A 22,978-nucleotide genomic window follows, 5' to 3' on the forward strand; every position below is an offset into this window, starting at 1 on the left:
CCAGCTCGAGTGTCTCAACAGCAGGAAAGGGAAGGCAGAGAGTATGTGCACGTGTCCCACCTCCAGGTGGGGAGACAGGAGTTCCCAGAATCCTTAGGAGAAGGTCATGCCCACCCAGAGGCTTCATTGGCTATGACCTGATTGACAGGCTAGACTCCCCCCCTTCGCACAAGTTGACAGATGATGTAACTGCCACACACAGTAAACTACAATATTCATTCTCAGTAGTGTTCACAATAGCAAGAGGAAATAACCCAGATGCCCATCAATGGAAGAATAAACTCGGATATATTAGTACAGGGGAATACTACCAATTAATCTGAGAAACACCCAATGACATGGGTGAGCCTAGAAGATGTCATACTGAGTGAAATAAGCGGCAAAAGGGACGGACATTTGTACGAGACCACTCTTGTAAAAAGTCAAGGAAAACTGTTCACACGAAAAGAAATATTAGTTGATGGCTACAAGGGGTGGGGGGAGGGAGGTAAAGAACAGCAAACAAACAGGAAGTGGGAAGATTGTGGGGTTTCAATGTCCTTCATTATAAAGCGTATGAACTGCTGAATGAAAAACCAATGGGTAACTTTTCTCTCAACCACACGCACACACACGCACACATGCACACAGTGGCTTGTATAGTGCTGATCTGTCATGTGTGTTCAAGAAATGGAAGCTCTTTTATTTTCTAAAAAACAAAAGCGAGTGTTCTGCATGAAGTGAATTTCTAAGTATGTCGTTGAAGGAAAAAGAAGCTCCCGTTTGTGTAAACACACCCACACACAGACAATAGTAGATACTCCAGGGCACACATGGCACACAGACATGCACAGTAGGTACCGCGTGAAAAAAACACACAAGGTTCCTGGTTTCCTTCACATGCTCTTTATGGCAGGCCCTATGGAATCATGTGATGGTGGTGGGGCTGGCAGCTCTACCGGCGCAGTCTGCCGGTTGTTACCACTTCACACAACTCCAGGGAATAGTTATAATTATATGTTTGTTTTTAAACTGAAAACCAGGCAGCAGAGAGGTGAAGCAATTTCCTTAGGATGAAATTACCAGCAAATGGAGCGACCTAGAGTCAGGTAGGACCGTGACCCCTCAAGCTGAAGCTCTTTATTGAACCGTGCGTGCATCTTTCCATTAAAAATAAAACCGAGCATTTTCTGGTCCCCACTCCGGCCTCATCCGCTGACTCTCAAGTCTGAGGCCTGGGCCGGCCCTGGACCTGGGAGGTAAGCCGGGGCTCTTAGATGGGGAACCCCGCAGTGGGGAGCTCAGCCCAGGGCACGCCTAAGGGTCACATGCAGGAGCTAGCCCCAAGCACCGCGGTCTTGGGAGGAGGCGCAGAGGCGCTTTCCGGTGTCCCGGGGGTGGGGGGGGGCGGGGGGGAGAGGACGCCTGGCTGACGACAGGTAGCCTCCTAGCTCAGCGCCCAGCGGGCCCGGCGAAGGGCTTCTCCTGGCTCCAGGGGCGAGCCGGACCCGGCCGGGCCAGGCGGCTCCTCCGGGTGGAGTGACCAGGGGACGGCCCGGCCTCGGGGGCGGGACCGGCGCGGGCGGCCTGCCCCCAGGCTGCAGCAGGCTGTGCGCAGGGCGGAGGCACCCCGGCTCCCTACTCCCAGGGCGGCGGCGGCGGGGAGCTAACGGCGGTGGCCGGTGAGTGTGCGCGGGGCCCGGCAGGGGCGCGCGGTTCGGGGCGCGCGAGCTCGCGTGTGCGTGGCTGCGCGCCGGGCCAGTGCGTCTTGGGCGCCCGATTCCCGCCCGGCGACTCTGGGCGTGGGCACCTCTGCCACGGTTGCGTTTGGGGCCCGCAGGGTGTGGAGTCGGGACCGCGGGGCAGGGTCAGCCGGGCGCCCTAGGGCTCCCTCCCTCCGCGTGCACCGTGTGGTCGGGCCGTGTTCCCATCTGGTGTGTGCCGGGTCGCCAGCAGCCTGCACCTCCTCCTCATCTCCAAAATGGGGAGCCGCGGACCCTACGGCCCGCAAGACGTTTCCACCCCAGCCCTGTGACGCTGAAGTTCTCTGGTTAGGGCTTTGCCCGCGTAACAAACAAACAAAAACGAAACTTCAATGTTGTCAGCTAGGCTTGCTCTCCGCCCCAACCTCCACGCCAGTCCCCATTCCTGGGGAAACGCAGCGAACCACGGTTACCTGAGGTCGGCAGGGGCTGCAGGGAGACCTTTGGAGATGAGCCTTGAACAAGTTTATTTTTTAAAGGGGAGGAGGGGAGCGTGGAGGGGGAGGGGAGTTGTCCACCCAGGGAGAACAGAGGTGGACAACCCGAATAAGATGCTCAGTTAGCACGCAGACCCGGCAAAGGAACTCAGAGAAGCCAGGGAGGGGATGACCAATGGCTTTGGTCCACCCCCACTTTGACCCGGGGGTCCCCCTGTGTCCCCTGCAAGGGGTACAAGCCTAAACGGGAGGTGGTACTGACTCAAGGACCCCATTACTAATGGGCCTATCTTCTGCCCTTGGCCCTTGGCGGCCAACAGGCGTCCTGAGGGGTCCTGAGTGAGCACACAGAGGCAGGGCCCTGGTGCTGCCATGATTGGACACTGCCGTCCCAGCCGCTGGTCTGTAGCCCTTCCTGCTCTCCAGTGGCTTCCGAAACTACTTGTATCTCTTCCAAGGCACTGTTTGCTTTCTCTCCTCCAGGAAGCCTCCTTAACCCACCCACCCCCTCCCTAAGGTGCTGCCAAGAGGACTCTCCCCTAAGACTTTCTTCAGTCTTTGTTTTACAATTCTCTGTGAGCTGGCTCCTCCCACCACATGGTGAGCTCCTGCAAGGAGGGCGAGCCAGGACTTTATCTTTGATTTCTGGATTCATAGTCGAGAAAGCACAGGGTCCAGCCCTAGAAGGTTCTCTGGAAACATCTTTGGAGGCAACATAATGGCAACTGTTCCAGCCCACATGACAGCCAACACACGAGGAAACTGAGGCAGAGAGATGTGCAGAAACTTGTTCAAGGTTACACTGGTGGGAAGTAGCAGGGCTGGGCAGGCTCCTTTAAGTCATTAAGCTCAACAGCCTCCAGGTGAAGGAATGGGTCCTCTTGATAGAGACCTTGTGGGAAGCTACTAATTGTCCCAACACGGTGGTGGGATTTCAGGTAGCTACTTTGAGCAGCCCGAGTCTAGTTTGATGAATGGCAATGGAGTCTTCTCATGAAGCTCTGTGTATTGTCCCCCCCCCCCCGCCCCTTCCATCCCTCCCTCACTGATTGGAACAGGGTGGTGGTGGTAGTGGTGGGGTCCTGGGTCCCACAGGCTGTCCTGAAATTCCAATACTGCTTCCCCAGGCTCCAGGTTCCTAAACAAGATGTTCTTGGGACCATAGTCTGGAAAATGGATCGTAGACACCCCTATGGATACCGCTGCTGTTGGTTTCCGTTTTATGTGGTACAACATGAGAGGATGGAAGGAAGAAAGAAAAGGCAGGTCATTGGTGAATATTCAGCAGTATCTGCAGTGCCCGTGGAGGACCAGACCATGGGCTAGACAACCTTCTTAGGATCTTGTTAGGACATACCCCCCCATAACTCCTGGGCCCACTCTTTATGAGGTACACACTCAGAGGCAGACGGTGGTCCCAGGGCACAAGGACTTGGCCAAGAGAATATGGGGTTGGATGCCCACAAGATGGCCTGAGGTCACTTCTTGGCTCTACCCACACTGGCTCCACCTTGCATGGGTTTCTTTCTTATTTTGGTATAAGACAGAGTTTCATATACAGGGTAAGTGTACATTAAGAAAGCATCCCAACCCCGTCCAGTCCAAGCCCATAAGTCCAATATTAGCCCATATGTCCAATGCCAATCTATAAAGTCCTCTTCGGTCTCACAAAACACATGCAATGACACCAAATGCAGGGCGATCACAGGCCAGTGGGTAGAAAGCCTGGATCCAGTGATATTGTAAGCATCTCAGCGCTGGCAGGGGTCTCTCCATGGCTTCTCTGGCTTCAGAGGCCTGGATGCATCAGGGGAAGTCCATGTGGCTCCTCCAGCTCAGGGCTCTAGCATAGTTCCATGTATCTTGTCAGCTGCAGTGTCTTGCAGGGAGTGAGCGGAGAGGAGGTGGGAGGGGTTCTTTCTTTTACAGCCTGCATTTCTTCATCTACAAAATGGACAGCTTGGGCCCATTGCCTCTCAAAGCTCTTCCAGCCCCGAACCGTGATGGATTTACCCTCTTTAATGCTCTAGTTAGAACTTTCCAGCCTAACCAACAACAAAATTCCCAAACCAAGATCACTGCCATTGAGCCAACAGAAAGGGCACGTGAATTAAAAAAACCTCTAATTTATATCCCTCCTCCCCACACCTGCCCATTCCACACATACCCCACACTCTCCGTCCCCGTCTCCCCTCCCTGCCAATTTTCAGGGGGAAACTCCATGGGGCACCTGGTTCCTGGGAGAAAATGGGTGCTCAGTGTCTGCCCTGGGGACCTTGGCTCAAGAGGCCTTTGAGGGGACTGTTCAGTAGTCTGCTAGCTACGGCAGGCACGTGGAGCCTGCGCAAGATGGCGGACTGGAAGTTCTGGTTAAAATGCAGACTCGGTAGAGGGGATTTCAAGAAGCCAGGGAGTGGAGGGCTGTTTGCCGGAGTCTCAAGGCCTTGCTCATGTCTTTTGAGCCCCCCCACCCCCCGTTTCCCCTCCTGTGAGGCTGGAACATGCTGGTCAGCAGGGTCCTGGATGTCAGGCTTGTGTTTTCATCTGTCTCCTCCCCACAGCTGTCCCCGGGAGCCCTTCATAGTCCCATTTTCACTGATGAAGACGATGAAGACAGCAAGACCCAGGGAGTTAGATGCCTTGACTTTCACAGTCAAGACTTTCACAGAGCTCCTATGGGGCCGAGGGAGGGAGAATTCAAATGAGGCTGCTTTTTAACTCTATGAAGTCCATGCTCTTCCCATGTTCTGGTTCTCCTTCTCCAGCTTGGTGCGCTCAGGGATGGCCGCAGGCCCGTGCGCGGCGGATTCTTGTTTGGGAGAGAGTTCCAAAGGACGGCTGGGTTTTACAGGCCAACAATCTGGGCAGCCATGGAGGCCCCGGCTCAGCCAGGCCCCAGACTGGGTGTCAAGCACTGCTGTTGCCATCTTGAGATTCTGGTACTTTTTGAGCAAAGGGCCCTCCATTGTCACTTTGTGCTGAGTGAGTCCTGCAGATTTTGTAGCTGGCCTTGCCAGAAATACCAGGAGGAGCTAGAGGATGGTGAGGGCTTGGGACCGAGCGATCTGTTTTAGGGGCCCGATCTGATGTGACCATCTCGGAATCTAACCCATAGGTACTGCTTGGAAATCATTCAAGTCTCCAGCAACTCTACTCAGACGGTAGCAAAATAAAACAAAACAAAAAAATGTTGGTGGGGATTTTATCATGACGGTTAGCAGGGCTAGGAGACTTAGCCAGGATTTCCCCAGCCCAGGAGTGAGTCTCAGGCCCCCAGTGGATGCAAACGGATGGGACGTATAGAGGTGGCAGCTAAAGTTTCATCAAGGTGGCCACTGCTTTTGTCTGGGTTACCCGTGGTTGCTGTCACCGAGGGCCACAATCTAGGTGGCTGAAAGAGCAGGGGTTGATTGCCACATAGCGTGGGGAACAGAAGTTTGGTCTTGCGTGGACTGGGCTGATTGAAGGCTGCAGCAGAGCATCCTTCCTTGTATCTCCCTAGCTTCTGATGGTCCCTGACAAACCTTGGCTTTTAGCTGCATCACATGGCCTTTCCCCTTGTGTGTCTCTCTGTATCTCTTTGCTTCTTACAAGGAACTGGTCATACTTGATTGAGTCTCACGTTACCCAAGTATGAGCACCTAGTAACTGTTAACATTTACAAAGGTGCTACTTTGAAACAAGGTGACATTCACAGGTACAGGCCTTCCGGCTTCAATGTATCTCTTAGGAGGACACATTTCAGTCCATCCAAGTAACAGGGTGTGATGTCCACGTGTCTCCCAGCCATGTCACATTGGAGTCTTTGGAATCTTCTGGAGACAGCTTTCATTTTCCTTAGCAGCTGTAGCTACGGTCTCTTCTCCCCTTAGAGATAGAACTGATCAAGGGAATGTTTCCAGTGCAGTGTTGGCTAGCCACAAGCTCAAAACCAAAAGCCGGGTTCAGGAATGGCAAGCTGGGCCAAACCCCCAAGCAGCAATGGCTAGTATTTGTGGGGAGTGCTTTGTTTAAATGCAGTTTCTTTCAGCAACACTTGGGTTGGGAACGATATTTCTAAGAGGCGGAAGCTGAAGTGCTGTGCCGTTAAACCCCACGCCTTCATCTGAGACTGGTGCACATGCTCTGAAATATAAACCTCCGCTGTCTTTACATGTGCTCTCTTTTAGAGTTACAACTTTAAAAGGGAAAAGAAAAGTGTTGTTGGAGAAAGCTTTTTGAGATCTTTTGTGTAAACAAGGTTCTCCATGATGAATATACTTGGCTGATTCTTAGGTCCCTGGGGTACCTTCATTAAAGGAACAGATTCCAGAAGCCTGGGCATGGGGCCTGCTCAGCACCTAGACTCCCTGGTGTGCCTCTGGATGTGGCTGAGCGGAGGAGACCCATGACAGGACCAAGTTCTCAGTGGAGGCCTTGGAAGGTTTTACTTCCTCTTCCTCACTCCATGTGATCATTTTTCTCAGCAGGATCAGAAGACCCAGCTCAGCCAGAGGCCTCTTCTAGCACTGCCTGGCCCTGTGCTGATTGGCTGCAAGAGTCAGAAGCCCAGTCGACCCAGGCCCGCCCAGGACTGAAGTTCTTTTTTATGTGTGCTGTTTCTGAAGGCACGTGGAGCTGCCTCGGCTGGTCCAGAATGCACCAGAGCTTCAACAAGGAGAAGTAGAAGCCCAGCCGACTTCCTACTATGGCCTGTGAGCCCCAGGCAGACCCTGGTGGGGCAGTCGGCCCCTTCCCTGCCTCCTCCCCTGGCTGGAGTGCCCTGCCTGGGGGTAGCCCCACTGGCTGGGGGCAAGGTAAGATCAGGACCCTTCACTTGTCCTGGGATGCTGCATTTGCCTCCCACAGCATGATTGGATGTTGGGGTTACAGTAGTTCCTTTTGGGATACGTTTCTGGCCACTCCAGTTTCAGTCATTTAGATCCAATTCTCTCTGTTGCTATCTTAGACCAAGCCATTGCCACCCTCTGCTTGGATCCCTGCTGTTGCTTTCTGGGCAGGCTTACCTCCTTCCACTCATTCTCTGTATGACAGTCAAGGGCACAGCTATATCCACATATATACATATGGTAGAGAGTATATAGATACCCACACACAATGCACAGTTGATTGTACCATTTCTGCTTCAGGGTTTCCCATTGGGCTTTGCACAAAGAGTCATCTTCTGCAGGCTTACAAGGCCCTGCTCACTCTTTCTTATGCTCTGCCTCAGGGCCTTTGCATCTGCTGTGCCTTCTGCTTGGCTTGCTTCTGTGCTGCTTTCGCCTGCTTAATTTCCACATATCCTTTAGGGTCAGCTCAGATATGGTCCACGAGAAGTCTTTTCGGATGGTGCAGTGGGGAAAGCACCTAGTAGTAGTAACAGTAGTACCTGTCAGAACCTGTCTAACAAGATCGAGAAACCAAGATGGAGCCAAGGCTGGTCCTGATGAGTTGGAGGTCAGCTATATGTCCACTCTCCAACCCATCGCAGTGGGCACGTAGAACTCACAGACCTGACCTATAGTTAAGTGGTTTATTAAGGAACAGGGTACAAACCCGGATCAGGATCAGGAAACAAGTAGGTAAAGTCTCCCTTCTTCAGGGCAGGGCAACTCTGTTAGCTTCTCACAGCTGGTGTGACGTCCCTCAGCACATAGGACCGGCCTCTAGGTCCTGTCCCTGTTGCGGTCAGCTCTCCCGTTGGGCTCCTATGAGGCCTGTGGCCACATGTTGTCTTCAGTATTACAGTACTTGACCTGTCTTACGGCTCACTGAGGAACTTCCTTTTTCTTCCTGCTTCTTCCAGCCTCAACAGTCTCTGTGAGGTTGGCTGCTTATGTATCCAACCCTTTGTCAAGTTCAAGGCCATGCCCCCTCCCCCTCCCCCCAACTTGTTGGTGGGCTACAGACACGTCATTTGCATATCAGGCCACAGTTTCATTTACACAGTGTATTGACCAATCGCTTCAAGGCGTGTACCGATCCCAGACGAAGGGCTCAGCCCAGGACCAAACCAAAAAGCATCAAACCAAGTTGTTCACCGTTTGCCCAAGACATGTCAAGTCATTCTGAACAACAGTAAGGAGCCCTCCGGGGAGTGGAGGACCAGGACAGAAGTCACTCCTCAGCATGTGAGGTGAAATTTCTTCATCTGCTTTTCTAAGGAACCGAAGCAAAAGGCTCCATTGAGCAACTCATTTCCCCATGCCCAGCTTAAACCAGGCCCCTCCTAGGTTTCTCCCAAAGTGTATATTCTGATCTCTACTGAAATAGCAACCTGAGGAAGAACGTATCCACTGTCTAGTTTGCTCACTCTGGGCCGTAAGTCCCAGGAGACCAGGGGGCCCATGCTGGTCTTCTCGCTCTTTCTCTGCAGTGTCCAGCACAGGACTCGACCCGGAGAAGATGGTCAGTAAGTGTTTGTGTGAATAAACACATGAAGGCCTTGGGATAGGCAAGGGGAAAGACCACTTGGAAGTGTGGGATTCCTAGGAATGTGTCTGTTTATTTATGGGATTGGCAATTTGGATGCTTAAAAGTCAGTCTCTCTCTTTTAATTACTACTGTTACTAGAAAAGCAATTTATGCATCCCATAATCCATTCTAATAGGAGAACAGAGTAGAATCATTTCCCTTCAGAACTCGGAAGGCAGAGCTGCGCACTGGCTTTACCTTTGGAGGAGCTTGCTCCCCCCCACTCTGGTCATTTCTAGGATCGCGTTGGCTACTGTAGGGGTGCAAACAGCATTTCTAAATGGAGGACTTGCTTTCTCACTGTAAGGAACTGATGAGAGACACAGCTGCCAGGAGCTCAGGGACTCGTGGCTGGAAAGGCCGGCAGAGCCACGGTGAACAATTGAGTCGGACAAACTTGTTCTTCCACAGGCAAAGAGCCAGGTCGGGGACAGTGCAACTTCTCCCCCCAGGAGGCCTCAGCAGTGTGGCCTTCTCCCTTGATCCTGTCATGTGGGGAGGGTACTGGCTTCCTCAGACTGCCATAGCCAAATACCACATGCTCCATGGTTTGTAAGAGCAGAAATGTATCACCTCACAGGTTTGGAGGCCACAAGTCTGAACCAACTTGCCCACACTCGCCTTCTGAAGGCGCTAGGGCAGTGGTTCTCAACTTGTGGGTCGAGACCCCCCCTTGAGGGGTCAAAAAAGGACCCTTTCCCAGGGGTTGCCCAATTCATAATGGTAGCAAAATGACAGTGATGAAGTAGCAACGAAAATAATGTTATGGTTGGGGGGCACTGCCACATGAGGACCTGTATGACGGGGTCGCAGCATGAGGAAGGAGGAGGTCCTTTGTGGGCTGTCCCGGCTTCGGATTGCCCAGCAGTTCCTTGACTCGCAGTGGCTTCTTCACAAGATCACCTTCTTTCTGTGCAGGGGGTGTTTTAGACCTAATGGTTTGTGAGCTAGGAAGAGTCAGACACCTAGGAAAAAGATAGATGCCATGTGGACATTTCCCCGGAGAGCCGAGAAGATTCCAGAGAAGCCAAGAAAGGGATTTTCCTTCACTGTGGACAGAGAGAGCCTTCCTTTTCCAGCCTCGTTAAAATCTCCCGCTTGGACCGAGTAGAAATCATGAGCAGGATTTACCCGGGTGGAGTTAGGAGGACATTTCCAGAGAGAACAAACAGTTTATGCAAAGCTCTCCATCCCCCCTGCCTTTTTTTTTGGGGGGGGGGGATGTCTCTGCCTGTCTCTCTCTCTCTTTACATTAAGAACATCTTGGATAGTAGATTAGGACCCAGTCTACTTGGTAAGAACTCCTGCTCACGAACCAGTGACTTCTTCAACGATGCTATTTCCCAACAAGGTCACATTCACAGTCACCAGCCCTTAGGGCTTCAGCGCATCTCCGGGGGGCACCATTCAGCCCACGGGGGTCCGAGTCTCCGTGTGGCAGGACTGTCTGCTTGCTGAGTGCTGCCTTTCATGCCTGTGCGCTTCTCTTTTCTTGCTTTCGTTTCCTATGTTTACATGAGGCCAGGGCCTTTGCTTCTCAGAAGCCCATTTCCTCTCCCGGGACAATGGTGCGCTGCCTTGAGGATCTTCGCAGGGCGGAGTGGAAACGTGGCCCTGAAGCATCCTTAGTACCGACCTGATGCATCCCTTAGTCATGGGCCGCACCTGGAAGCTGTTGCCACCTGCCGCCCTCCCTCTCTCGTTTCCCTCAGCTCATGATAAGATTTCATCTCATAACTTCTCCGTCTTGTATTTCATTTTCAGGAAGCTACTTTGCCTTCCTGGTGGAATAAAGCATAAGCAGGGTAAAAAGAAGTAGAGGGACAACAGTGTTACTGTATTGTAACTCCATCACCACCAGTCTGTTTACATGACAATAACAGCAAGAGCCAGTTCCTCAGCCTCCGCTTTGTGCCCGACGTCCTTTTTCTGGAAGTTTTGAAATCACCTGGACTATTTGGGACCAGGTGTGCTTGGTTCAGTGGTAGCACCTCCTTTCCACGGATGAGACTCAGGTGTGAGCCCCAGCCGGGGCAGCTCCAGTGGGTGAGGACAGGCCCGGGCAGCATGTGCTGCCATATGGAGCAGGCTTCCGCGGGGCTTCCGTTTGCAACCTGTGAATGACTGCCGCAAGCCAGGCCCTGAGAAGCCTCTGGGTCTGATGACTACAGGCTGACGCAGGGCTGAGTGGCACTGAGCCCCATCTGCCCCGGTTGCCCTGAGCTGGGCCGACTCAAAGGCAGTGAAGCCCTTAAGGGCAACAGCAGCAACCACACGTTGGGAAGGACATTGTCTGTGGTGGAAATGGGCAAACAGGCACAGGCGTTTGGGCCAGTTGCTCAGGGTTTCTTGGCTGGAGGCTCAGTTGTAAACTTGGACCCTGCGTTTATCCGGCTTGGTCTTTCCCAGCCCCGCCTTGCCTCCCTACTCTCGCCTTCTTACAAACAAGGAACCCGGCCATTGAGTCGGTTCTGACTTACGGTGACCTTATCAGACAGGGTGGAACTGCTTGGTGAGTTTCTGAGATGAACTCTCTTTTTTTTTAAAAAAAACATTTTATTGGGGGGCTCTTACAAATTTTGTAGCAATCCATCGTTTGAAGCACACTTGTACATATGTTGCCATCAACATTTCCGAAACAATTTCTACTTGAGACCTTGGTATCAGCTCTTCTTTTGCCCCCACCCTACCAGCCTCATGAATCCTTGATCAATTATATATTATTGTTATTTCATGTCTTACACTGTGCGTTGTTTCCCTTCACCCACCTTTCTGTATTCATCCCCCTGGGGGGCGGCCTATATATCCAGCCTTGTGATGGGTTCCCTCTTTCTCCTCCCCCAAACCAACTCTTTTGTTTTTTAAAGTATTTTTTAAATCATTTCATTAAGGCAGTGGTTCTCAACCTTCCTAATGCCGTGACCCTTTCGTATACTTCCTCATGTTGTGGTGACCCCCAACCATAAAATTATTTTGTTTGCTACTTCATAACTGCAATTTTGCTACTGTTTTGAATTGTAATGTAAATTTCTGAGACCGGATGTATTTTCATTGTTACAAATTGAACATAATTAAAGCATAGTGATAAATCACAAAACAATACATAATTATATATTGTGAAATATTTATGTGTTTTCTAATGGTCTTAGATGACCTCTGAGAAAGGATTGTTCAACCCCCAAAGGGGTCACGACCCACAGGTTGAGAACCATTGCATTAGGGGCTCTTACCGCTCTTATCACCATCCATCCACCCATTGTGTCAAGCACATTTGTACATTTGTTACCATCTTCATTCTCAAAACTTTTGCTTTCTACTCGAGCCCTTGGTCTACATTTCCCTCCGCCCCCCCCCCCACTCTCCCTCTTTCATGAACATGCCTTACACTGACCGCTGTCTCCTTTCACCCACTTTTGTATTATCCATCTCCCTGGGAGGGGATTATATATAGATCACTGTGATTGGTTCCCCCTGATACCTCCACCTTCCCCTAACCTTCCTGGTCTCACTACTCTAGTTATTGGTCCTGAGGGGTTTATCTGTCCTGGATTCCCTGTGTTTCCAGCTCTTATCTGTACCACTGTACATCCTCTGGTCTAGCCAGATTTGTAAGGTAGAATTGGGGTCATGATAGTGGGGTGGGGGGAGCATTAAAGAACTAGAGGAAAGTTGTGTTTTGTCAGTACTACACTGCCCCCTGACTGGGGCGTCCCATGGTGAGACTGACTCTCCATGCTATAGGAGGCTCCTCTTATACTGCCCCCTGACTGGGACGTCCCATGGTGAGACTGACCCTTCACGCTGTAGGAGGCTCCTCTTATACTGCCCTCTCACTGGGACGTCCCATTGTGAGACCGACCCTTCACGCTGTAGGAGGCTCCTCTTATACTGTCCTCTGACTGGACGTCCCATTGTGAGACTGACCCTTCATGCTGTAGGAGGCTCTTCTTATACTGTCCTCTGACTGGACGTCCCATTGTGAGACTGACCCTTCATGCTGTAGGAGGCTCTTCTTATACTGCCCCCTGACTGGGACGTCCCATTGTGAGACTGACCCTTCATGCTGTAGGAGGCTCCTCTTCTCTCTCAGTCGTTGGTGGTGGCCAGCTTCTGACCGTATGATCAGCAGCTGCACACGTAACCGCTCCGCCACCAGGGCTCCTCATAGAGCAACTCGGGGAGAGGAAAGGAACATTGTTTTTTTAATTCTTATTTTTGCAGGAGGTACAGTTCTCTTGCATCCTGAGGCCATTGGCAATAGCTTGGAATATTCTCTCTCTGTCTCTCTCTCTCTCTCTCTCTCTCTCACACACACACACACACACGCGAGTTTTATCCTATTAGTATATTACACACCAAGCTTTTGTTTCATGTGTACTGTATGGCAGGCACTGAGCCTACTCCAGAGAGCTCAGTGCTGAGAAGACCCCACATGGGACACAGCCTGGCTTGAAAGATGGACTAGCATCAAGTCATTTCACACATATGTGATCATGTAATCGCGTACTTGTGGGAAGGAGATAAGCAGGGTGTTCTAGATGGGTTGGAGTTGAGGGTCTCAGGGAAGGCCATCTGGTCTAGGAGAAGTGGTCCTAGAGTTGAGACCCAGTTGTGAGTAGGATGTAAGTGGGTGAAGTTCAGGGGAAGTGGACCAGAGAGAGAGCAGTTTATGCAAAGGGTAAGAGACCAGGGCATGTTCAAGGAGCGCAGGAGCCTGGCGTGGCTCAAGATGAATCTGCAGAAGGCTGGCTCGTGTAAAGGAGCTTGGCCTTGATCAGCTGAAGCTGTTGGAGGTTTTGCCTGGGGTCTGGTATCTGCTGTGCCGGTTGAGTGGAGCGCTCCGGTTGCTGGGAGAATGCACTGCAGGAAGGACGAGGAGCCTCGGAGAAGCCGGTGATGAAGTGACTGCAGGAGTAGGGGAGAGATGAAGGTACTTTGGCCAAGGGCTGTCGTGAAGATGCCAGACATACTTGGAGTTTAGACAGCCTCTGGAAGTCCAGTTGACAGGCTTTGGTGGTTGATTGGGGGAGCAAATGGTGTGTTTTCATGGGTCAGGAATCCCCACAAATCTCTCCTCAAATCCAAACCCACAGCCACTGACTCGATTTCTATTCATAGCACCCTTTTATAGGGTTTCCAAGGGCGGGAATCTTCAGGGGAGCAGGTAGCTTCCTCTGTCTCCTGCAGAACGGGTGGTGGGTTTGAACCTCCAAAGTGGTTAGCAGTACAGTGTTTACCCAGCAGTGCCAGGTAATAGCCCAGAACGGGGCTCTGCAGCAACTGGCCCTTTGGCAAGTGGAAAGCATACGTGCGCTTGAATCCTGCAATCCCCCCCCCGCCCATCTCCTTAGCAAGGGCCTCAGAGAATGGGCCAGCATAAGCGGTCCCCAGCCTTGCAGGGCTGATCACAGGCTCCCAGACGGTCCGGACTGGAACCCATCCCGCGAGGACCCTTGCTCACAACGCAGCCGGGTGGCTCACGGGTTTACAGGCTCACAGGAGAGGGTGACCCTTCCCCCCAGTGCCCGCACGCAGAGCTTGATTGGCTGCACACTCTGCAGCTGTTTGTCCTGGGGGTGGGGGGGTTGGAGGGACTTTCAAGCCAGAGCTTTCACTTCAGACCAGGCTTCCTCATTCAGCCTGTGGTTTGTTCTTCACCGCAGCTAAGGAACTCTTCCCATTTTAAGGGACAGATGAGAATGGTGATTGCCAGGAATCCAGGAACTCCTAGTCAAAAGGTTTTCCGGGACATCATGCTTTGTCCAAGCAAGAGCTGGGATTGACGTGGTGACCAGCCTATGGTATGGTGATTTTTGTTTTGAATAGATACTTAACTGACCTTAGGCACTCAACACGCTGCACCACTTGTGGGTGTGACTGGGAAGGCTCTGAATAAGTCAGCAGACATGCTTCCTATGGCTCCTGTACTGAATCACCACGCCTGCAGAAGCTTAAAGCAACATGGACCGACCGCCATACAGTTCGGTAGGATCAAGGCCGTGGGTCTTACTAGGCTGAAGTCAAAGGGTTAGCCAGGGTTATGCGCCTTTCTGAAGGACCCATGTCCTTTCCTAGCCCACCTTTGAGAGACTGCCCTGTTTCTTGGCTGCGGCCCCTCCCTCCATTTCCAAAGCCGGCAACGTTGCTGTCTGTGTGCCTGGTTCCGCGGTCACAAGCCCCTCCGGTTGTGGACTCTTCCTCAAGCTCCCTGTCCTGCTTGGAAGGCAGGCCTCTGTGGTGGCAAGAAAAAGTCCAAGAAACACTTTCTGTTTTAAGGTTAACTAATTAGCAACCTTAATTCAGTTTGCCATTCATTCCCTTGTGCTATGTAAGGTAACAGATTCACAGGCTCTAGGGATTCGGACATGGACACCTTTGTGGGGGTGGGGCGGGCGGGGAAATATGATTCTATCAAAATCAATTATGGCAGATGTATTAGACTTTGGAAGCTCACTGGGCATGTAGGAGTTACTTGATTGAGCTTACTGAGCACTGCTTAAAGAACCCCCCCACCCCCAGCACCCCCTTCATGTCCTTCCATGGGCAGTCTCTCTCCAGTCTCACTACCTTTGATATTTTGGGTGGAGAGTTCTCACGTAGGGGAGGCTCTCTCTCATATGTGGCGCATTGTCCCAGTCGCCCCTGGCCTCAGTTCTGCCTCCTGGGGCTTCTCTGGTCAAGCCCAGCCCTTCTCTGCAGGCCTTCTCCCGCAGGACTGTCCACGAGGGACTTGAGATGTTTGCTGTGCCCTTTCTCACCAGGAGAAGGTCCTCAGAGCAGAGGGGTGAGGCCATCAGGCTCTGGGCCCTCCAAAGTAGCTATTCCGCAGCCAGGTGAGAGCTACTCTCCTCCTCCTCTTCTTCCTTTATAACAGCTCACTTATTCAGTTGGTTGAGAATACACACACAAAAGAGCACACACCAATTCAACAGCTTCTAAGTGTACAAGTCAGCAACACCAATTACATTGTTTGAGTTGTACAACCATACCCACCCTCCGCTTCCTAGTGGTTCCTCCCTTCTCCATCACCATCAACTCCTTCCTCCCCTTAAGCTTCCTCTCGAATCTCTGGTTGCTCTTACCACTTTGATCCCTCATAGACAGCTCTTAGCACCAGGCGTAGGACATTTCTTCTATAACTGCCTGTTACTCCGGGTGGCCTAGAAAAACAAATTCTTAGAAACTCATATAAGAGAGAGTTTTATATAAAGGGTAATTGTGCATTAAGAAAGAATCCCAACCCAGTCCAGTCCAACCCCATAAGTCCAATAGTAGCCCATATGCCTGATACCAATCTATAAATTCCTCTTCAGGCTCATTGCATGTGTGTCATGCAATGATGCTGAATGCAGGATGATCACAGGCCAGTGGGTAGAAAGTCTTAGGATCCAGTGGTGTTATAAACATCTTGGTGCTGGCAGGGGTCTCTATGTGGCTGATCCAGTTTCCAGGGCATGGGGTCTATCAGAGTAGTGTCATGTGTCTTGTCAGTAGAGTGTCTCCAAGGGAGTGAGCAGAGAGAGAGAGTGTCTGCCACCTCCAAGAAGAATACAGGGTTTCTCAGAATTCTCAGGAAAAGGCCATGCCCACACAGAGGCCTCCTGGCTATGATCCGATTGACAGGCTAGATTCCACCCCTTCACTCTTAATCCTCTCAAATTGACACCAGACCATGTAACTGACACACTGTCTCTACGGACGCCCTTCAAGTTGACAGGTGAATGAAAGAGCACATTTCCTTTAAGAAACTTATTTTAAAACAACCTAATCTTACACTCTTAACTTTTAAGCAAAACGATGTGATACTATAGATTTATAGACAATGTAGACTATTTAGCATCATTCAGCATTTGAGGTAGAGGGGTCCCTTGGGCCGGTCAGTATGACAGTCTCCCCTGAGTGGTTTGTCTTCGCCTGTGGTCTTCACAAAGAACTTTCTGACTATGCTTATATTGATGATGGAAGTCAGGCTTTCATGAATGAAGCTGATTTACTGGGATTAATACCCAATTTATGTTTGCGTCAAATTGATGCATATCCCTAGAGATACAGGTATACCACATGGAGAATATTGAGATTTGAAGTCTTAGAAGAAAATGGATGTGGCTATATATTTGTCTCGTTACGTGGATACAAGTCAGCAGGGATGGTAGGAGGTAAATGTAAGCGGCTTCTGTAATTTTCGCCGAGGAAATTTTCGCGTCGGAGTGAATCGCCCTGTAAAGCTAGTGTTAAAGGAACACAGTGCTTGAGGGAGACGTTCTGTCTTCGTGAAGCTGAACTGTTACTTGGTTTTAAGAAGACGATGCCAGTGGAGAATTTTGGTGTAGAGTTTAGGCATGATCTCCGGGCAGGAGTTTGGGGTGTTCATCCAGCCACCATGGTTCCAGCAAGTCTAGATTCCATGAGAATTTTATATTCTGTTCTGCATTTCCCCCTGCTTTGATCGGGATCCTTCTATAGAATCTTGGATCAGAATGCTCAGTCTTGGTAGCCTGACATCATCAATTTCCCTTTAGAGCTCCACAATGGCCAGGTGCTCACAGTTCTCCGGATCGACAATACTTGTGCACCCATCACATTCGATCTGGGAGCTGCAGAAGAACAGTTGCAGACCTGGGGTATTCAGGTGAGTGTGTGTGTGTGTGTGTGTGTATATATATATATACATATATATATATATATGTGTGTGTGTATATATATATATATATATAATTGAATCCCTATTATTTTTCCTTTATCTTTGCCTCCTTCCTTCCTTTTGTCCTTTAATCCATCTATCAATCCACTCAACTGCCCGCTAAGTACTTATTCAACATTATGGCCATGTTAGATACGGTGGGGAGATAAGGAGAGTGCATTTAGCAAAAGTGGGCTTTTGGGTGGCAGGCACTTTGCTGGGCATGAAGCCTCATAGAGCTGCATGGGACCTGGTGCCTGTCTGGGAAGGGAACGTGACTCAGATAAATCAGTTGTGGAACAGACAGGGCACTGAAGACACTCATGGGAAAGCTGACAAATTCAGCCTGGGGAGGCAGTGGTTATGAAAGTTTCCCTTAGGAGCAGCGACATGATCTGGGATTTTGAGGAAGAGACAGGACTTTGCTGGGTGGACAGTAGGAAGGACAAATGGGGAGAGGCATGTGTCTGCAAAGAAAGGATGCGTGGATTCATGAGAGCCCGATGCGCTTCCTGCCTGCACAGTGACTGGAGTGCCCTGGTCCGTGGGTGTGGGTGCAGACTGCAGGCTGTGTGAGTTCTGGCAGGAGACTTAACTTCACTGAGTCTCAGCTTCCTTAAAAGGAGGGTGATATGAATACCTGTCACGTCAGGTGCTCTGGAGGATGAGTGGAAATCATGCCTGCATGTCATCAATACCAACTCCAGTGTGGGGCTCGCTGCTGCTAGTAAGGCCCATTGGTGTGATTTGCCTTCTTCCCGAGGCTTCAACCTGGTGACACTTTCCCTCTGCTAACCAGGGCGGAGCAATTATCAACCGGGAAGCCGTACTGCAATTTTACGTAGAAGCCTTCAGAATTTGTGTCTTTAAAACGGCAACCTTAGGGGGTGGGGCAGTGAGTTGATGTGAAGCGGGAGGAGTCCCTCAGAGGCTGAGAATGGTGGCACCACATAGGGAAGGTGGGCCAAGTCACTGGATTGTGCACATGGGCACTGTCGAGGTGGTGAATGCCTTGCTATGCATAGTCTCACCACCAGCACCACCACCAAGCCAGCAGTTCAAAGCCACCAATCACTCGGAGGGAGAAAGAGCGGGCTTCTAGTTGTGTGAACGGTTACAGTCTTGGACTCTCAGGGTAGCTCAATTCTACCCTTAGCTAGCCGGCGGCTGTGAGTCAGCGACAGAGAACACAGCCCTTTCTCTTAGCCATTTTGGAGAGCTCATTCTGTTGAAATAAATAACCTGACTGGAAACAAACAAAAAGCCCGCATTGCGTTTCAGCCACACCTTGTTTTATTATGCTTCACAGATAATGCATCATCATCATCATCATCATTGTCATCATCATCACATGTTTACCACTTGCAGGCCCATGCCAATCCTGAGTATTGGCTCCATTTCCCGAAAACACGTGCTCACTCTGTGCCTCACGTTCGTGGTTCTCTGTAGAGCTGCCGCACACTTGACAGACCATAACCGGGTGTCAACCCTTTGAGATGGCCCGGGGCACCCCCGGACGTGTGGGACTCGCATCAAGTGGGAGTCACTTGATGGTGATGCCGGCGCTCGCTCAGCAGTACAGCTTTATCTTGGGGTGCTGATGCCCCATCCACACAGGGATTGCTTTCTTCCCACCTGTCCCTCCAGGCTGCACACAGAAACACACCTTTCTTAGGGAGCTGCCTTCGGATGGGTTGTCGGCCCTCACACGTGACTTGCATATTCTACTGCTCCGTTCCTAAGGATAATTTTCATGGTTGAGTTCTGCTTTCTGATACTGTCAGAACATCCTTATGCTCTTCAGGAATTGCCCCGCTAGGTGTATGGGCAGGAAGACAGCCAGGCCCAGGTTCCGTACTGGGACTTTACAAATAGTTATCAAGACGAGTCCAGGGCTTCATGGCTAAGGGTCTGGTTGTTAACCGCAAGGCTGGTGGTTCGAACCCAGCAGCCACTTCTTGGGAGACAAGACTTGGCATGAAACCCAGGTGGGGATGGAGCATGATAGTGGGACAGGAGGAAAGTCAAGGGAAATAGAGGAAAGAACTGGGAGGCAAAGGGCATTTATAGAGGTCTAGACAAAGATATGTACATATGCAAATATATATATGAGGTTGGGGAAATAGATCTATATGCCTAAGTTTAGTATTAAGGTGGCAGAAGGACATTGGGCCTCCACTCAAGTACTCCCTCAATGCAAATATACTTTCTTCTATTAAATTGGCATTCTATGATGCTCACCCTCCTGACACAACCGCTGAAGACAAAGCAGGTGAACAAGCAAATGCGGTGAAGAAAGCTGATGGTGCCCGGCTATCAAAAGAGATAGCATCTGGGGTCTTAAAGGCTTGAAGGTAAACAAGCGGCCATCTAGCTCAGAAGCAACAAAGCCCATATGGAAGAAGCACACCAGCCTGTGCGATCGTGAAGTATTGAAAGGATCAGGTGTAAGGCATCATCAGAACAAAAGAAATCTTACCATAGTGAATGAAGGGGGAAGTGCAGAGTGGAGACCCAAAGCCCATTTGTCGGCCACTGGAGATACTCTTGCAGAGGGGTCTAGGGGAGGAGATGAGTCAGTCATGGTGCAATGTAGCACTGATGAAGAATACTGCTTTCCTCCAGTTCTTAAATGCTTCCTTCCACCCCCCCCCCCACTATCATGATCTGAATTCTACCTTGCAAGTCTGGATAGAGCAGAGGATGGACACTGGTGCAGATAGGAGCTGGAGGCACAGGGAATCCAGGGCGGATAATACCTTCAGGACCAGGAGTGTGAGTGGTGATACTGGGAGGGTAGAGGGTGAGTGGGTTGGAAAAAGGGAACCGATTACAAGGATCTCCATGTGACCTCCTCCCTGGGGGATGAACAACAGAAAAGGGGGTGAAAGGAGATGTCAGACAGGGCAAGATATGACAAAATAATAACTTATAAATTATCAAGAGCTCATGAGGGAGGGGGGAGTGGGGAGGGAGGGAAAAAAAGAGGACCTGATGCCAAGGGCTTAAGTGGAGAGCAAATGCTTTGAAAATGATGAGGGCAAAGAGTGTACAGATATGCTTTACACAATTGATGTATGTATGGATTGTGATAAGAGTTGTATGAGCCCCTAATAAAATGTTTAAAAAAAAATAAAAGAATGCAGACAGGTTGACCCTATGGGGCAGTTCTGCTCTGGGCTCTAGGATAGAACTTGGTGTCCCACAACAGCTATAGTAGTTATTGATCATACAAACAACAAACAAACAAAACAAAACTGCCATCGAGTCACTGCTGACTCGCAGGAACCCTGTAGGGAAGGGTAGATCTGCCCCTGAGTTTCCAAGACTGTAGCTCTTTCTGGGAGTAGAGAGCTTCACTTTTCTCCTACAGAGCAGCTGTTGGTTTCGAACTGCTCACCTATGGTTAGCAGTCTGGCTATGTCACCAGGGCTCCTGTAATTACTGATATTGCTGCCTGAATAATGGTGCCCATGTATTGAATGTTCACTGCGGGCCCAGCTGCGTGCCAAAGCTCTAGACAAGGTGGAGACACTGATTCTCATTTTACAGAGGAGGGGACTGAGGCTCCGAGAGATAGGGCTCGCCCCAGGCCAGACAGTGTAGCAGTTAGTGGCAGGGCCACTGTCTCTGCCCTGGGTTTCTGATGCTGGGGCCGTGCTCTAACCATTAGGCTCCGTGTACCTGCTGTGAGGATCCCTCCCTGAGAAGTCCTCCTGGATCTCCGTCTAGCCTCTCTTCCCAGTGAGGCTCGCTCTTCTCTAGCACTCTGGAGCTGCCCCCAGTGTGCCGACCTCCTCTGCACTCAGTTCTCCTTCATGTGAGGGTCACATGCACTGGAAACGTGGTGCTTGCTGGTGGGGAGTAGTTCTCCCGTGACTCATGACTCTCTCTTTCTCTCACGTGGTCGAGCAGCTCCCTGCTGATCAGTACAGGAGCTTAGCTGAGAGCGCCCTCCTGGAACCCCAAGTGAGAAGATACATCATCTACAACTCCAGGCCCATGAGGATGGCCTTCGCTGTGGTAAGGGGAGAGGGTGGCCCACATACCAATCCCTACCAGGGCCCCCTGTGGCCTGACTGAATTTAACCTGGTTTCCTGGAGCCTGCTACTGGTGTGGGGCAGGGGCTTGGGGCTGGTGGTGCCCCATGGATCTGAATTCAGTAGATAACCAGGTCCCCGGGTAAAGCATTGGTAATCCGGAGAGTTACCCACCTCTAGACGCAAGGCCTGGGATTGACCAAGACTTTTCCTCTTTGGGCCTTGGGTTCCCTATCTGTTCAATAGACAGATCCAGTCCAGCTCTGCTCATGTGTATGTATGTATACAGGTAATGCGCACGTGCACACACACCTTTATATGGCAGAGACAGGATCTGCACCCAGGCAGTCTGGCTTCAGCATCTCTGCTCTTAACCACTGTGAATGGCTGTTTCTTTATATTTAGAAATGGCCGAGGAGTGCACCTGACTCCCTTGGTCTACTTCTAAGGGAGTAGGAGGTGGCGCCGGAGGCAGCAATGAGTTCTCCCGCAAGTGCTAGGCAGTTACATATGTTCCCTGGCTAACCTCACTGTAGCCCCATGAAGTGTAGTTACTGCTCCCATTTTACAGAGAAGGAAACCAAGGCTCACAGAGGTGGAATAACTGTTCCAAAGCTGCGGAGCTACTGACGAACCAGGGGACTCACTTTTGGCTCTGAAGGCCCTGCTCTTCCCACTGCAAGGCTCACGGCTTACCTAAAACCAGAGGAACCAGAACAGCTACATTCTACCATTTACTGCTTCTAAGTCAGGGCCCCCAGCCCACTCACACACCCTCGAGTGTCAGCTCTGGACTCTCAATGGCTATGTGGACTGGCTGAATCCCTGAAAGGTGTCAGAGCCTGTGGTGCGTGGGGAAGGGCTCTTTGAATGTAGTTGCTTCACCTGACAACAGGTGCTTCCTGACCACAGTCTCCCTCCCCCTCCCTCCTTGCAGGTTTTCTACGTGGTGGTGTGGGCCAATATCTACTCCACCAGCCAGATGTTCGCGCTGGGGAACCATTGGGCCGGTGTGCTGCTCGTGACTCTGGCCGCGGTGACCCTGACCCTGACTCTTCTGCTCATCTTCGAGAGGCAGCAGAGGAAGGTGAGATGGCGGGAGCGTTCACGTGGGCTTCCTCCGTGAGGCCCGTCCAGGCACCAATGCCCCAAGCCCTCTTGGTTCTTCTCTTCCCCCAACCACAAAAGGGCACCCTGCTCATATACTCCTGGTGACTAGGAGAAATCGGATTGCATGCACCATGATTAACCCTCATTGTCTTTCCTTTGGATCCCCAGTTGGTTTTTCTGGAAGCTGGCTGTGCTTTGAAAGACAACCTGGGGGGAGGAAGGGGAGCACGGATAGCTCTCCTCTGGCACTTTTAAGGACAACCCCCTCCCTGTTCCCCCTCAGTGGCAGGGACTGCACCCTGGGCAGGGCTGGGAGGACTGCTGAAGCTATCTCACAGGGCACCTTACCCCCATCTCCCTTAACCCCAACAACCTCCTTTTAGGCCAGGAAAGGGTGGCCAGAGAGTGTGGGCCACTTGTCCTGGGTCCCAGCGGGAGGGGCAGAGCTCTCTGATTCCCAGTGGCATTCAGAAAGGAGAAAGCTAGCTCCTAGCTTATTGGGAGGTCCCTTC

The 22,978-nt window shown here is 51.1% G+C and overlaps 1 protein-coding gene across 3 annotated transcripts in view; it reads left to right on the forward strand.

Annotated features, from left to right (window-relative positions):
- The first annotated feature begins 1,403 nt into the window (after nt 1-1,403).
- Nucleotides 1,404-22,978, forward strand: part of TMEM268 (transmembrane protein 268) — a 34,825-nt gene continuing 13,250 nt past the window's right edge. Inside the window, exons 1-5 of one of the 3 annotated variants that reach the window (XM_075560378.1) lie at nt 1,404-1,661; nt 6,646-6,975; nt 17,155-17,264; nt 21,231-21,338; nt 22,294-22,443. In XM_075560378.1, the coding sequence (XP_075416493.1) occupies nt 6,867-6,975; nt 17,155-17,264; nt 21,231-21,338; nt 22,294-22,443 (477 nt within the window). In that variant the 5' untranslated portion in view covers nt 1,404-1,661; nt 6,646-6,866. The remainder of the gene's footprint in view (nt 1,662-6,645; nt 6,976-17,154; nt 17,265-21,230; nt 21,339-22,293; nt 22,444-22,978) is intronic. The other 2 variants (XM_075560377.1, XM_075560379.1) reach the window with 2 other exon arrangements.

Source organism: Tenrec ecaudatus, chromosome 10 (assembly GCF_050624435.1).
Source record: "Tenrec ecaudatus isolate mTenEca1 chromosome 10, mTenEca1.hap1, whole genome shotgun sequence".
Taxonomy (NCBI): domain Eukaryota; kingdom Metazoa; phylum Chordata; class Mammalia; order Afrosoricida; family Tenrecidae; genus Tenrec; species Tenrec ecaudatus.